At 37.1% G+C, this 16449-nt stretch overlaps 1 protein-coding gene across 1 annotated transcript; it reads left to right on the forward strand.

Moving 5' to 3' along the window:
• The first annotated feature begins 12906 nt into the window (after window positions 1–12906).
• Window positions 12907–14269, forward strand: LOC147490714 (uncharacterized). The gene is made up of 3 exons (XM_086565491.1): window positions 12907–13413; window positions 13487–13716; window positions 13978–14269. The coding sequence occupies exons 1-3, from the start codon at window positions 12907–12909 to the stop codon at window positions 14267–14269; spliced, it is 1029 nt and encodes a 342-aa protein (XP_086421617.1).
• Window positions 14270–16449: the final 2180 nt, after the last annotated feature.

The following is a 16449-nucleotide window of genomic DNA, read 5'->3' on the forward strand; positions in this document are numbered from 1 at the left end:
GAATACATCGGGTTCGAGTCGATTTTTATATTTGTTTATATAATCGGGTCGGATTCGGGTTCAGGTATGTCGAGTTCAGGTTCGGATTCGGATATAATTTTTGGGTTTTTTTTAAATTTTTAGTGTTATCCAATCGGGTTAGTTGGGTTCGGTCGGATTCGGATATAATCGGGCTCGGGTTCAGATTCGGATATTATGAAACTATTCGGATTCGGATTCGGATATAGCTATATCCGACCCGAACCCGACCCGATCCCTGCCCTACTACCAACACTTGCCAGCACACAATCACACCACATGCCAGTAGCACCACCACACTATGAACACACCACCACAGTATCAGCAAGTTGGTATGGATCCATCTTGTACGAGTGCAGGTCGGTACAAGATCAGATTAAACAAAAAGTTATTATAAAGTATAATAAGCCCTATCCAATTCTACTACTTGACTAGGCATTTGGTAGAGCGTAGTGAGCATTCCTTGGCCCTTCGGAAGTAGTTAAGTAAGCAACGATACACCAAACAGTTAGAATACTCACCAATTTGTTGATCCTGAGTGCTTATGCCTTTTTTTTCGTCGAATGGGCTTGTGTTAACCTAGCAACAATAAAAAAATCGAGATAGAATAGTAAAATCTCTTTTGTAAATAAATTGAAAGGTTACTCAATCGCCTCAAAAAATAAAACACAAAAATCAAAATATCAAGTGATATATGCAGGAGAGACAAATTATAAGTGGTGGACTTATAAATAGATGCGAGTTTGCGTTGACTACTTTGTCCGCTAGCAAACGTTAACACATGCATGCGGTTCAATTTGCATCGAACAAATAAGCATAACCCAATATATTGAGATCAGACAACTTATCTAGCTTGGTATAAAATGAAGATGAATGTACTAAATCCAAAAATGGAGGGAAAGAAGATACTAATCCATGTTGTCTTAGAAATTCATTGTTGAATCAATATAATTACACTGTGTGGTGTTCCTTACCAACTTACCCTTTACTAGCTACCTGGTGGAAATCAGAACTTAAAACAAGTAATTGACGTAAACATGAAAACAAAATAATCAAAATCATACATTAAAAGATACTTATCTTGTTGATGGTTGCTATGTAGGAAATAGCTAGGAAAATGAATGTCCATGCGTCCCCACTTCTCTCTTTTGTGACTCAATTAAGATTCCTTCCTACTGAGAATCCCCCACTTCGAGAAAAATGGTAAGCATCATCTTCAAGATAAATTGTGGCATGTTCAGGGAAGAGGTGGTGTCCCTACTTCTGAAGTCATTGCTTGTTCGAGAGAACCCAAAAAGGTGCATGCATGAGTACCAATTCTTTGAGAAGTATTTTTCTGTTCATCCTTTTCCCATCATATTTCCAGGAGTTTCATTCCTTTCAGTCGCCCCCACCATTACTTAAATGTTTGTACAGTGGAGATTGGAATGACATGACATCATTGGTATCGTCCTTTTCTCCCAAGCTAATTTCTCCTTGTCTAGACTTTAAGCTAATTACTTAAATGGTTGACGTTGGAAGTCCCTCCCCTTCTCTCTGCAGCTGTAGTAGTGCAAAAAAATGACAAGTCTAACTTTCAACAATGGTAGTGTAATAAGTCTAACTTGGAAACCAACTATTATAAACAAACTCATTCAGCAAGGAAATTATAAACCCTAGGAAACGAAATCAAGAATTGCAAACCTAAAAACCAAAATCGCAAAAAAAAATAACTAATTTTCATAGAAACTGAACTTAAAAGATCGGAAAGATGGTACCTTTGTTTAAGATGAACAACCTACCTCCTTCAGTTCACTTTCATTGAAATTTGGGGAAGATGAACAAAAAAGAGAGTGGAATTCGAATAGATTGAGAAAAGTGGACAAGAGGTTTCTCTCTGCCGTGTTGAGAAGAAAAAGAGTTGAGGTCAAGAAGAAATCGCAAAGATTGGAAGTTGACGCTTCATCATCGTGGGCACATGCCAAACACGTGACTCTGATCCTTATTGAAGTGATACCTCATTGCCGTCACTATATTTTCAATAACTTTCATAAATAAAGTAAAACTAATTTTTTGACTTATTGTGACGCCAAACAACATTACTGACGGCACTTCGACGTCACAAATTTTCTGACGCCTATTTGGTGTCACAAATTGAGAAAATCCCCTGTCACAAAAAAGATGTTATGGTGTAGTGAATCAGATTGACATCTTGGGAAAAATTTATTACATTACCACTGTACTTATATTGTTGACCCCTAACACGATACATAGACATCATGGGGTGCACCCTAGCAATGAGAATTCTTTCTAGATCGGACAAACGAGACAATTCTAGAGGTACAATGCTCGGATCCATTGAATTGTTAACACTGAACATGCCAGCGTTAGTGTTGTCCCGGTTATCCAACTTGCAAGAGGTACAAATACCTGCATCAATTCTTGTTATAAGCGAGGTTCTCACTTAGTACAAACATATTCCAAGAAAATATACAAAGAAAAGCAAATACCTGCAGAAATCTTTAGATCGGGAAATTTTCTTTTGCATAGAGGACAACTGACCTATGAAATATCATTGCAGGATTTTCTAAATACTTGTGCGTTGGAGAGTGGTATCTAGTCGTCTATAGTAGGTGTCAGATCAGGGTTTTCACGGATATTGTCTTCACACACTATAAGTTGAACACCAGGAAGTCTTTGATGAACAACGTTCTGTGAAATAACTCTTTGACGAGCAATAACAACTCTTTGAAGGGCAATTGTTTTACGTGCAAGTCTTTGCCCAACAACTCTGCTACGAAACGCATTAAGGGCATTTTGAACAACCCTTTCAACAGGGTTTTGCCTTACAAATGCTAATCTTCTACGAGCTTGTCTGGAATTTTGTACTCCATCCATTTGCAATCCACGAGCCAAACCTTTACGAGCAGTGTCTAGGCGACGATGAGCATTTCGGTACTTGGAGGTTTCGCCAATGCGTGCATCTTTTCTTATAGCACTATTAATTGACTGTGTTGATGCATGTTGCGCACTTGTCTGTTTTGCATGAGTTCTCTTCTTTTTTGCAGTATTTGTAGACCTACCATGCTTTACACTTTGCCTTATGAGGGAATATCGTATTGCATCCATTTCCAATCCACGAGCCAAACCTCTACGAGCAGTGTCTAGGCGACGATGAGCTTCTCTTTGCTCGGAGGTTTGGCAAATGCGTGCTGCTTTTCTTCTAGCACTATTAATTGACTGCGTCGATGCATGCTGCTCACTTGTCTGTTTTGCACGGGCTCTCTTCTTTTTTGTAGTATTTTTTGCCCTTTTTTGCTCCACCCGTTGCATTTTGTGGGAAATGATGTTATTATCAACTGGGCATGTAACCTTTAGATTACGTAGCCACTGAATGAGCGGGCAATTGTCTGCTAAATCAAAATCAGATACACTATCTAGTTGCAAAGATTTATCTACTTGACTTCCAACCCTGTCATAACCTCTTGAAGTCTCTGTTGGATATGGTAGATTGTCAACCCTTTGAATACGGGGTACATTTACTGGCAAATTAGATATAGTCTCCCTTACCAAAGAATTTGGTGCAGGATTTCCAACCGTACGAACCCATTCAATGAGCGGGCAATTTTCATCTAGATCATCGACCCTCTCCCTTGCTGAAGAGATTTCTTCATAATTTCTAACCATGTGATTACTAATAGAGGATTCTGGGTGATCAGGTCTCCTATGAATATGCATTGAACTCTCAGGTTGAGATGCCACCGCCGTCATAATCCGAGAAGAAGTACGTCTGGAAATAATTGTACGTCTTTGAGTAGTTGGATATGCAATTTCTGGTAGGTAGTCTAATCTCCTGATGTATGCTGAAATTTGGGCGAAAGAGTTACGGGGCCGACGATTATGAAGACGCGGCCGAGTAGTAGTTGGTAGGGGAGTATGTCGATTCCGACGACTATAAAATCTACCAAAGAACCTATCAATTTGGTGTAGTGCTATTGGAAAACCTTCCACAGCTGCATCCATTGTGCATTAAAATACTGAGAGTGGAAAAGGAGGGACGAGAGGGTAGTCTTCTTATGTCGTGTCAATTGAAATTCCTACATGGTGGGCAAACTGGAGCATTAAATAGTTGAAAGTTTTGCTTAGGAAAGTTGTTTCTTTTCTCTAACGGGAAGTTAAGCCAGGAAAAGTTGAATAAACGGATAAAAACTATAAAGTCCAACTACTTCAAACTTATTATTTCAACCGTGGTTGTCATAAATGTGAAAAACTTGCAATATATATGAAACATAAATATGACCACTTACTTTGTTATATCTAAATGAAATAATGAAATTTGGGCCATTATTACTCAATACTCACCTATTAAATGCATCCAAAGTAACTAATGTATTAGGAGATATTAAGAATATTAAGCGCAAGAGAAATGCATGAATATTAACGAGGATTGCACGACTTATATGAGACCGTCTCCACCAATTGCATTACCATGTAAATCGTAGTTTCAAGTTGAAAACAAATTAAAACAAGGAGTAAAGCAAATGCGAATGAATACATACCAATTTGTTTGACAAAAATATCTCCAAGAAACATAAATACTCGGAACGAAAACAAAACCAAAAGAACTGGGCCTGCAAGGACAAAACAAATAGTGGTTAGCTTTGGAAATATATTGTAATAAAAACAGGTAGTTAGAGGCCAAGAAAATATTAGTTGTAGGATTAGGAATACCACAAATCTGAATGAAAACATACCGCTTCCTTTTTTCAATATTTTCCACAAGAACAGAAATACCTAGAACAAAAAAAGTGCAGCTGTAAAAACAGAAGAAAATGGTTAGCTCCATGGGAATATAGATATTCAATAAAGTAAATCTACATAACGATTTGGTTGCTTTTATATGTTGAATTGTTTGAAAATGCTAATGTAAAGTTGTATCTTAGTTCTTGTTATTCCTTTTGGATAATATTTCTAACAAATTTAAAGCATAAATACACTTTCAAATTTAAAATTGAAGTTACATGCAGTTGACATAAACAAACAAAAATTCTCAATCATGATTTAAACATATAGATAATTGGTTTATTCATCTAATAAGGCTTGGTTCCACATCTTCAAACCTCCCCAAAAGTGTAAACGCTAATGGATCTTTAGTTGGTGATGTGGTTGGGGCTTTCGACACCGACACCAGTGGTGTAACCCACTAGCCGTAAGCCTACTTGCATCCCTTCTATTGAGTTATTGGGACATGACATGGTAGAATATGCATGAATGATATATATAAAGAAATACACATGGAAAATAGTGCAAAGGAAGTACCATTAATAAATGTGTTGTTCTAGGACAGAAGCATACAACTAATCATATTTGGCAAGAGTAAAGGGTAACACCGAATACGTCAAATATTGCACAGTGAGTAAAGGGTAATAAATCTTGTTTTTTTTCTTGGAATTGTTTGAAAATGATAGAGTAAAGTTTTTTCTAATTTATTGTTATTCGTTTTGGATAAATTTGTTCACTAATTTAAAGTTAAAATACATTGCCAAATAAATAAAACAATATAATTTAAAATATTGGACTTACATGCATTGGTGGAGGTTGAAGTATAATGTGATCATGACAGAGATTAAATCCCCTCTCTTCTTGCATTATTACAAGTGGACATCTTGTTATTTGGGTTTTCTTGATCTCCATCAAATTCTCTGCTACGCTTTGGAGCAAGGTGATTTACTTCACTTATGGTAGAGGTATTGTTTTGAAGAAACGAAAAAACAGATTGACGACTCTGGTCCCATGTCTTGACATATATAATTTCTTTTTTCATGGAGTAAGAAGTAAAATCAACACGGTCATTTTCAAGATCAGCGGTGGTTGGATTGAATGGAACACAACCAAACTGGCATAGTACTCGAAGTGGCACATACGGAGTGGAACCATGAAGGCTGACAAGTACAATACTTTGTCGACCTGGAATATGTAGATAAATATCTCTCTGACACAAGAGCCAATCACATTTCCACTTGATGTCCTTCGTCTTCAAAGAATTTAAGCTGGTGTACCATGTGTTAGCATCCTTAGGAATTGTACAAGGACGCTTGCTAATGCTTGTTTTGACAAGATTATATCTGCTATCTCCAACACTTTTCATTTTCACCAAGGAATTTGATAAGTGCTCATATGCCCAAACTTGAAGAAGTGGAATGCATCCTGAAAGCTTGGTATGTCTATTTATGACACAATTGGTCAAACCTATAAGAAGTTCTGCTAATATCATTTGTACGATAGTAACGCTCCCAGTTCTAACTTCTTGAATAATTTTGCATAAAGAGGCATCAATTTTGTTTGTGTTATTCGGAAGAAGAACATGTCCCACAATTGCTAAGTCTATTGAATTTGCACGCCCCTAGCTAATTTTTTTTTATCGTTTGGATCACCAACATTCGAGTGTCTAGCGATAAGAAAATCAAGAGAGCAAGTTTTCACTTGACCATTTGTTTCTTTTTCAAGAGTTTTTTTGGAGATATGCAGGAAATCGATAAGTTCCTTTATATAGCTATCTTTTAGGTGGGGAAAAGCAGGGCTTCCTTCAAGAGACATGCCAAGAAGATGAGAACATTCTTCTAGTGTAGGACAAAGTTGATGAGGGCCAAATTTGAAAATCATGTCATTTGGCTCCCAACATCTAACAAGTGCTTCTATGAAAGCCCAATTGATTTCGAGTTTAGCTAAAGTTAGTGTGTTTCCCATACCACTCTTTTGCCTCCAATTGATCCAATCACCACTATTCCAATCATTGTTAATGATTTCCAATAGGCTTTTATTAGGCACTTTGGTATTCATTATCAAGTTCTCCACTCCCTCCTATAGAAATAAAATAGTTCAATTAGAATACTGAGAAAAATTTATATCTGTCTATGTAGATTATACTGAATGCATCTAGTAAGGCTTGGTTCCACATCTTCAAACCTCCCCGTAAGTGTAAACGCTAATGGATCTCTAGTTGGTGATGTGGTTGGGGCTTTCAACACCGACACTAGTGGTGTAACCCACTAGCCGTAAGTCTACTTACATCCCTTCTATTGGGTTATTGGGACATGACATGGTAGAACATGCATGAATTATATATATAAAGAAATACACTTGGAAAATAGGCAGAGGAAGTACATATAATAAATGTGATGTTCAAGTAAATTTGATTGAAAAGCTAATTAGCAACAACATTCATCAATAACCCAAACAAGAAGCTAATAGAACAGATATATAGGGACTCCAAAGCTAGTACAATTGATATTTTTATTATGCCTTATTTTGTTTAACAAAACACATTTAAATCATGCCAAGTACAAGTGAATATCAAAGTTAAACTGGATCATGACAATAAATTTTCAGAACTTAGTTAAATTGAACCCCCAAACAAAAATAGCCCAAAAGCCCAAATCAGTATAACAAAAAGAAACCCACCCATAAATAAAATAGCTGTAATATATACAATATGGGTTGCGGATCAAACAAGGTGATGAATCCAAGTCAATGAGATAAGTAAACAAAGCATACCACCGATCTATCTATTTGGATCATGAATTGAACTAAACAAAGCAAGTTAATTTAATGTTGTGTAATCTACAATTGGCTTACAAGCAAGACTGAAAGACAATGCCAATGAATCAATGATTACTGCGTCAAAACGTCTATGGATGTTGAAAGAAACTTACCTATCTACAGTGATTGATGACTTCTGAATAAAGAATTTTGAGCCTCAATTGATTGATGTCTGAGTCCTAATTCGTGAAGCTTCTTAATAATAATAATCTGAGAGCGAGAAATATAATAATCCAAGAGCGAATCCGAGAGCAAGATATATCTGAAGAAAATGTAGTATCTGTCGTTTAAAAGATTTCAATTGGTTCGGTTTGAAAGAAAACCCACTTGAATTCTTGGCGTATTTTCAAGATAGATGTCCAATCTATTCCAACTGGTGCACCACTCAAAACTAGCAGTTCAAACAACATCCTGTACCATTTTAATTTGTAGGCTAAATGTCATTCTCTTTTGTTTTTTAGAACGAGAGAACTATAAAGAGAACGTCTATAGAAGAAAAACTCACTTGTCATCATGAACAGGAATTTCCCATTCTTCATCATGGTAAGCAACATAAAGAGGTTCTGCACATCAAATCCAACATAAGTATGAGTCTGTCACATTCCCCAACTCTAAATCTTGCCCACTCAAAATAAGAAAACCTTCAATATAGTACAGTACTTGGAGGAAAAGAAAATTGTGTCTCAGTTTTTCATAGAAAGGAACACATTGTATATGGGTCATCAGGCATCTAAGTTTGATCTTATGATCTTAGATAACATAGTTGATATTTGCAGAGGTTATAAAAATTACCTTTGTGAAAGCATCCTTAATAAATCATTCAACCTGCAACAAAATGAAGAATGTGGGTCAAACTAATCATTCAACCTGCAACAAAATGAAGAATGCGGGTCCAACTATAGTATCACGGATTACTATAAACAAGAGTATGAAAAATAGAAAAGAGCTTATAAAAAGATGACAAAATTTTAAACAGAACTAACCTTTTGTATGGCAACTTCATTAATCAGTGGACCCTGAAAAAAGAAGACAACTGAAATCAGTGTAAGCAGATTATCACCATTTAAAAGCGTACAAATGGTTACACTGGGGACCGGCTCAACAAAATGATATTTTGGGGTTTTCAATGTAAATAATAATTACCGGAAAATAGAGAGAGAGAACGAATATACTTAAATCTCTTACCTACTGAAAATAGAGATAGAGAGAGAGAGAGAGAGAGAGAGAGAGAGAGAGAGAGAGAGCCGAATCCGAGAGCGAGAATAGAGAAACCTTAGTGTAAATTGGAGGATTGAATACCTGCGTCACACCATCTGTAAAGCCATTTCCAACTTGCAGATTTTTAGGCGAATCCGAGAGCGAGAATAGAGAGACGATTGGGAGGGGAAGATAGGGGAAAATAGGAAAAGAGGGGGGGGGGGTTACGGTCAGACAAAAAAGAAGTGTTATTTGGGAGTACGGTTAGACACAGGAGAGGGTGACGTAGCAAGTGGTTTTTTGGGTGACTTGAGAAAAGCGACCTCAAGAATTTGCTACGCTCAGGGATAAGCACCAGCTATGCAGCCCGACCTGGTGGTCCGGCCTGCTATTTTTAAACCCATCATGTCTGGGCCTATATTTAAGGCCCATTAATTTGGGTCTCTTTAATTTTTAAACCAACAATTGGGTAAAAAACAATTAAATAAGTACTTGAAAGTTGAAGTTATACAATATTCAATATCGTTTCTACTTTCTACTTTTTTTTTATAACCAATAACATTTCAACTTTATCATGGAATATCCAGGCCATCAATGAAAACTTACAATTCTTGAATGAAGGTTTCTGTTGTTCAAACTTGAAAAAAAACCTACTTTCTTTTCTAGCAAAAAGAGAAATCAATCATTCACAAATTCGTCTGTATTTCATCTAAATCTTGGCTAAGTGATGCCACAAAGCCAATCTATGCCAAAGAGTAGCAAAACAACAATATCTGCCTGGAATAGAAACCGACATCTTACAACCGTGCATCTTCATCCCCTGGATATATGACAATAATGGAAATATTTTAGGTTGATATCATTACACTCTTAATAGTATCACCATACCACCACAATTTTATAGGATTCTTACACATAAAAATGAAACAAGTCCAATTAAAATACACCAATTAAATGGACTAAATGGACAGATCCTTGCCTCTTTGGGCAGTTTGTAACAACATAGAGCAATCTCAAAGACATTAATCATTCCCCTACAAAATAGTATGATAAACTCATTCACATCTAGCTTCTCAGTTCTAGGCACAATTGCAAGTTATGAACTACACTCCTCATTCAAATTATTTAAATGAATTCATCTAACCAAACTTAGCAAAAGGGCACAGAAATCAGTGTCACATAAAAGGGCTCTCGCTTATGCTAATATCCTCCAAATTTCCCCTTCTCCATATTGTCCTAACTATCCATACATCATGTAATATTGCTACAAAAAAACCAACTGCCGCAAAGTCATAAATAAAAAATCATAAAGGGGGAATAGTAAAAAGCAACAAAATAATGAAAATGATACATGAAAGAGTTAGTTTTTATCAAAGTTATGTTTTAAATCCATCCAATGTAGCAGAATAATCTATATCAAACATAAGTTGCCTAATTTTTATGATAGTTCTTTGAAACAATTTATACAACAAAATGCTTTAGGCAAATTTGGATGATTAATACCTTTTTTTTTGTAGCTTGAACAACGGATGTCACTGTGAAGCTTTCTCTCCCATTTGTTTACACCAATTAAGTCTAATAGACCATATTGGTTCATTAAAAAGAATAAAAACCCATCGTTTGGCCACCACCGGTGTCATAAGTCCTACGAAAAACTAATAATCAATACAAATCTAACATGCTTCAATCGAAATGATGTATAAGAAAGACATATCCATAGTTACAAATAGAGGAATGAAGACAGTGTTAAAATACATGAATCTAACAAAAAAAAGGAACTCAAATCTTACCGGAAGATTTCACAATAAGATATGAGCAAATGATGACAGCCATGAAGAATTTACTAAAGCTATAAGCCCCTACCTAATAAGGGATGAGAGTAAGATCAATGTTAGGGTGGGAGTCAAAGCTTTAGCGATCGCTGTGGTTGCTTGCTTCATTCATATTATGCTATATAATAGAATATTACATATTAAGTGAAAAAAAGAAAGAAATGTGAAAGAAATGGTAGGATCGAAACGATCTATTGCAGAGGAAGGAGAACCCTACTGAAGAAATAGCTGCATCGGTTTCTTTCCCTTCCCTCCATACTGGGCTAAGGGCAGCCCTTTCTATTAGGTGGATGCACACGTATCCTAACGGGAATAGAAGATAGAGTTTGGATACTATGCCACTAAACAAAACCACATTCACCGGTTGGAGAAGGTGCTTATGCCAAAAATGGAATGAGACGCAATGTAGACAGATGTGTGCATAGATTACCAATTATTTATAAACGGTTATTCATAAACAAATTAGGCCATTCATCAAATTTCACAACCAATAGTATCCAGAGAGAAATATGCAAGAAAGGAATACACTATACCTGAAGAAGCATTGAAGGAGCTCGTGCTGGTTCTGCTACATGGCTTCTGGTTTTTCTACCACTTAGTGATGTCAGTGATGGGCTATTTGCAGTGGTTAATCCCAGAAGCTCCGCTTTTTAGCTGTGGGTGCTGGTGAATGAAACCGATGTTTTGGGCTCTTCAATTCACCTTCCACTACTGGCTCCTTGGGTCGCAACCTTGCCCATGTAACTACTCTCTTTATTCCTCCTCCACCTCCTACTATTGATGATTTGGATAACTTTCGTGTAAGATCAAGTATGAAATTGTCTTTCTGCTTTAGCTACAATGCATGCTCCTTCTTCATCCTATCTATTTCGGCTTCTAATGCCTTCACTGTTTGCTGAAGCCCTCGATATGTCTCCCCAGCACCCCTTCTCTTTGACTCGGGAGTGTTGAAGCAATTTCCTGTTAAGATGGAAGACTTGGGCTGTGTTTGATTGGAGCCGTTGCAAATGCAAATCATGGCAAATGCAAAAATCTCATATTTGCCAATGTTTGATACCATCTTAACCCAGTTGCAAATGCAAAAAAGATTTGCCACACCCACTGATTTACCACCATTTTTGTGACAAATTTTGCATTGGGGGGAGCTGCGTAAATTTTGCAACGCCAAAAAACACATGAATTTGCCACCAAAAAAAAAAAAAAAATTGCCGCACCAAAAGAAAAAAACCCGACTTCTTCTTCTCCAACCCAACTTCTTCAAAATCTAACCAGTGAGTTACGATTTTGTCAAGGAAGAAATCACTTCCTCTCCTGAACAGGTTCGTTCCTCTCTCTTCCTCTCCTTCTCGTTTCTCTATTCGAAAATATATATATTTTTTGTATTGAGAATGTTTTGGCAACTTTTTAGATAAAAAGCTTGTTCCTTCTTGTTCAATTTTGGTACCCATCTCTTTATTTTAGTCAATTTTGAAGTATTTTTTATTTGGGTCCTTCTACTTTGGTTAATTAAGTGTAATTATAAAATGGGGGTGTGAGAATTTTGGTTAATTATTAGTTATGACTTTCATCCAGTGCATGACAAGGATGTTAAGAACAAATTACTTGTGTTCAACCCAAAAATAATAAAAAAAACTACTGTATTTCTTTGGGCAGTTAAATCACTACTCGGTGGAGGTGCGAGTAGCGAGTAGGTCTACTCGGTGGAGGTGCGAGTAGCGAGTAGGTCTACTCGGTCGGGGATTAATCGGGATTACTCGGGCGATTTTTTAAACCGCTACTCGGTCGCTACTCGGTGGAGGTGTGAGTAGCGAGTAGGTCTACTCGGTTGGGGATTAATCGGGATTACTCAGGCGATTTTTTAAACCGCTACTCGGTGGAGGAGCGAGTAGCGAGTAGGTCTACTCAGTTGGGGATTAATCGGGATTACTCGAGATGTCTTAATTTTTATGTTATATGTAGCATGTACATGACGCTGGGCAATGTGGCATACAACATGGTACAAAATTTTTGCTATCAATATGCTATAGAAATGTTGACATTGTCCATAGTTATTTGACCACTAAAGTTTCAGTCAATATCATTGTTTTTTCAATCTTTTCTTTTCTTTAACTTGTCATAGTTATTTGACCACTAAAGATTATTTCATACTTTCTTAAGATTAACAACCATTGCATATTTTAAATCACACTTGATGGGTTTTAAATTTTTATCAATCGGGGTTTTCCATGTTTTTGCTTTGTCTTATTGGTCTCATGCATGACTGTCCATTTAATTAGGTAGAATGCCGACTGACGAAGAGCGTAGGTTTGCTGCGGTTACCATGATGCTAACAATCATGCAGGCTATGATGTGGTACCAATGGTATAGGAGAAATAAGCGAAGGTTTATAGTTCCTAGGGCCCTCATTAGAAATTGGGATGCTCAGAGAAACATTGTGTTCACGCGAATGTTCAGGTGTAGTGACCGTATATGCTACGAACAATTGAGAATGAGAATATTCACATTTGAATGTCTATGCACTCGATTGCGGGCGTATGGGTTAGTTGATAGTCGGTCTGTTAAGGTTGAAGAACAAGTAGCCATTTTCTTACACACGGTTGGGCACGACTTAAGGAATCGGAATTTCGAAGTTCAGTTTTTTAGATCAACTGAAACAATTAACCGATACTTCCACCGAGTCTTAAATGCACTGCTTAGGCTACATAGAGATAAGGTACGACCTGCTACCATAGAAAACTCTCCAGCCGACTGTGGTGGACCATCTAAACATTGGCACCATTTTTTCCAGGTTTGTTAGCTATATATCTAATGCACATAATGTTAATTAATAATTCTTTTACTGATGATGGTATATTAATTAGGATGTTGTGGGTGCAATTGATGGCACCCACTTTGAAGCTTACATACCACCTCAAGATCAAGTTAGGTATCGTAATCGAAAGGGTCAGGTTACTCAGAATGTCTTAGTGGCATGTACATTTGGTATGAGATTCACCTATGTACTTACTGGGTGGGAGGGTTCAGCCCATGATGGTCGCTTTTTCGAGAAAAATGTTGAGTCGGCCAGGGCACAAACTAACTGTACCACATGGTAAGTATCCTTAAAACATTTCAAATTCCAACTATTTTTTAGTATTATTAAAATTCAGCAATCATTCTAATTAATTTTTTCACATAGGTAAGTATTATCTCGCCGATGCTGGGTTCCCGCTAGTTCCACACTTCCTTACACCATATCGTGCTGTAAGATATCATCTTAGTGACCAACAACGTACTCTAGATACAACGGTGCCCGAAATGCAAAAGAAATGTATAACTTCCGTCATTCATCTTTGCGGAATGTTGTTGAAAGGACAATTGGTGTGTTGAAGAAAAGATTTGCGTATCTTAGGCATGCTCCCCACCATGACGTTCAGACACAAGCAAAGATAATTTGTGCATGTTGTGGGTTGCATAACTTTTTGCTTGATAATAATGATGATATATGGGAAGAAGAAAGAGCAAATATTGAAGAGGAAGGAAATGGACAAGTAGGCGATGATGCGGGGATAACCATGACTCCGAGTGATGGTTGGACAGCGTGGAGAGATGGGTTGATGGCGAACATGTGGGAGCGTCGAGATGAACGAAATGGAGAAGAATAACTAGTGTGTTGTTGGCAATAGTGGTTTAACTTTATGTTTTTTGTTGTTGTTGTTTTGGCAATGTTGAATGATGTGTTTTGCCTCTGGGATGCTTGTATTATTCTGGCTTATGACTTTTGTTATTCTATATGACAGTATGGTTCTTTATAGCCTTCCTTATATTAGTAACTCTTTTATTAGATTTGTGTATGATTATCTTAACTTTGTTTTGGTTTCAGGTCCAACACTATGAAGTTTACTGTTACATTTTGGTTTCGTGTCGATATAGAACATTGATTATTATATTAATCTCTTTTGGTTTATTATATTGAACAATGTCACATAACAATGCTAGAAGCCAAGCACCACGCCCTCCACCCCCACCTCCGCCAATTCCGTAAGCTCCTCGTGGAAAGCATCAAATACGTTGGAAGCGATGGAATGGACAAGGTCCTTGTCGAACTTTGTTTGACATCATTATCGTTCTAGGGAGGGTTCTCAGAATTCTAATATTTCCAAGAAAGATACTCTAGATCAAGTTGCAAGTGTCGTAACCAATTCTGGTTCTCAAAACGTGGAATGGAAGAATGTGCGCTCTAGGCTAAGGACATTAAAGGGTGCCTACACAGTTGCTGCAGAGTTGCTAGCCCAGAGTGGCTTCTCCTTTAACCATCAAACTAAGTACATTTAGGCTGATGCCGATGTATGGGAGAGGTATATTCAGGTAAATGATCTTGATTTAGCCATTTTGTATATATTTTGCTTTAATATATTTGTCATTAAAGGGAAGCTAGCTTCCTAGAGGAGTTACAGTGAGTGATCACATTATCATTGTAGGCCCACCCAGCCGCAGCAAGTTATAAAACCAAGTGGCTTCAATACTATGAGATGCTTGACTTTATATATGGAAACGATTCTGCAAATGGAGGTGGAAACTTTAATGCGCATGATACTGATGCTATACCTATATTGGATGGTAAGTTAAGCGAAATATTTTTTTTATTTGTGGTTTTCCTTTATGCGATAAGATACTACTAAGCTAATAACTATGTTGTGTGTTTAATTTAATAGATGAAACTGATGATAATGACCCCGTTAATGTAAATGAATATGTTGACAATACTGGAGATACTACCCAAGGCTCCGAAGTGAATGTGGAAGAAGAATCACCGCGTCAAAATTCGAATGGGCAAAAGAAAAAAAAAAAACCACGCATAGATGTGAACGATGAGAAGATAGCTAAGACATTTGAATATCTTACAGAAGCTGCTAAGGCAATGGCGGACAATTTGAAGCGACCTCCTAGCATGATGCAGAAAGTTCATGATGCCTTGAAAGGTCTCGAGTTGTCTAAAGAAAATTTTAAGCGTGGAATGACATTCCTTAGAAATAACCCAAACATGGGTGAAATCTTTTTGAGTTTTGATGATGAAGATCTTAGGGGGGAGTGGCTTTCGGACAACCTTCCAGTGGCTTAAGGCATTTCTTTTGGATTTTTGCTATTATGGTACATGTGATGCGCGCACTTGTCTGGTTTAAGGCATTTCTTTTGGATTTTTTTTGTAAAACACTAGATCTTGTACTTATGGTTGATTTATAAAAGTCTGACATGCCTGTATAAATTGTATATTATACAGTTGCTTAATGATCACCAGTTGCTTTTGTTATGCGATTCCATTTTATGTGTTTGCGATTTCATTTTATTTCAAAATACTTGAATTTGATGTTATGCGATTCCATTTTATATGTTTGGTTTTGAATTTGGAAGTGTTAGAATTGTTGGAAGTTGAATATGAAAGTTAAGAAAAAAAGAAATCGAGGTTCGGCAAATTTCAGTCCCAAACGACATTGCTACACCGTTTAGACTAGGTCCCAAACGGTGTGGCCATGTCGTTTGGGACTAAGTCCAAACGGTGTGGCCACACCGGTCAAGAGGCAAAAAACAGACAAGTTCATTTTTATCAAAGTTCAAATCCAAACGATATGACCACACCGTTTGGAATTAGTCCCAAACGGTGTGGCCATGCCGTTTGGGACTAAGTCCATACGGTGTGGCCATATCATTTGGATTTGAACTTGGATAAAGTCTCAAACGGTGTGGCAATGTCGTTTGGGACTAAGTCCAAACGGTGTGGCCACACCGGTCAAGGGGCGAAAAAACAGACAAGTCATTTTTAATCCAAGTTCAAATCCAAACGATA

The sequence above is a fragment of the Coptis chinensis genome, chromosome 6 (assembly GCF_015680905.1).
Source record: "Coptis chinensis isolate HL-2020 chromosome 6, ASM1568090v1, whole genome shotgun sequence".
Taxonomy (NCBI): Eukaryota; Viridiplantae; Streptophyta; class Magnoliopsida; order Ranunculales; family Ranunculaceae; genus Coptis; species Coptis chinensis.

Excerpts from the sequence above, each read along its gene's own strand:
- LOC147490714 (XM_086565491.1), top strand. The coding sequence starts at position 12,907 with ATGCCGACTGACGAAGAGCGTAGGTTTGCTGCGGTTACCATGATGCTA. Across the intron at positions 13,414-13,486 it reads ATTGGCACCATTTTTTCCAG|GATGTTGTGGGTGCAATTGA; the intron begins GTTTGTTAGCTA and ends TATATTAATTAG. Across the intron at positions 13,717-13,977 it reads CAAACTAACTGTACCACATG|GACAATTGGTGTGTTGAAGA; the intron begins GTAAGTATCCTT and ends TGTTGTTGAAAG.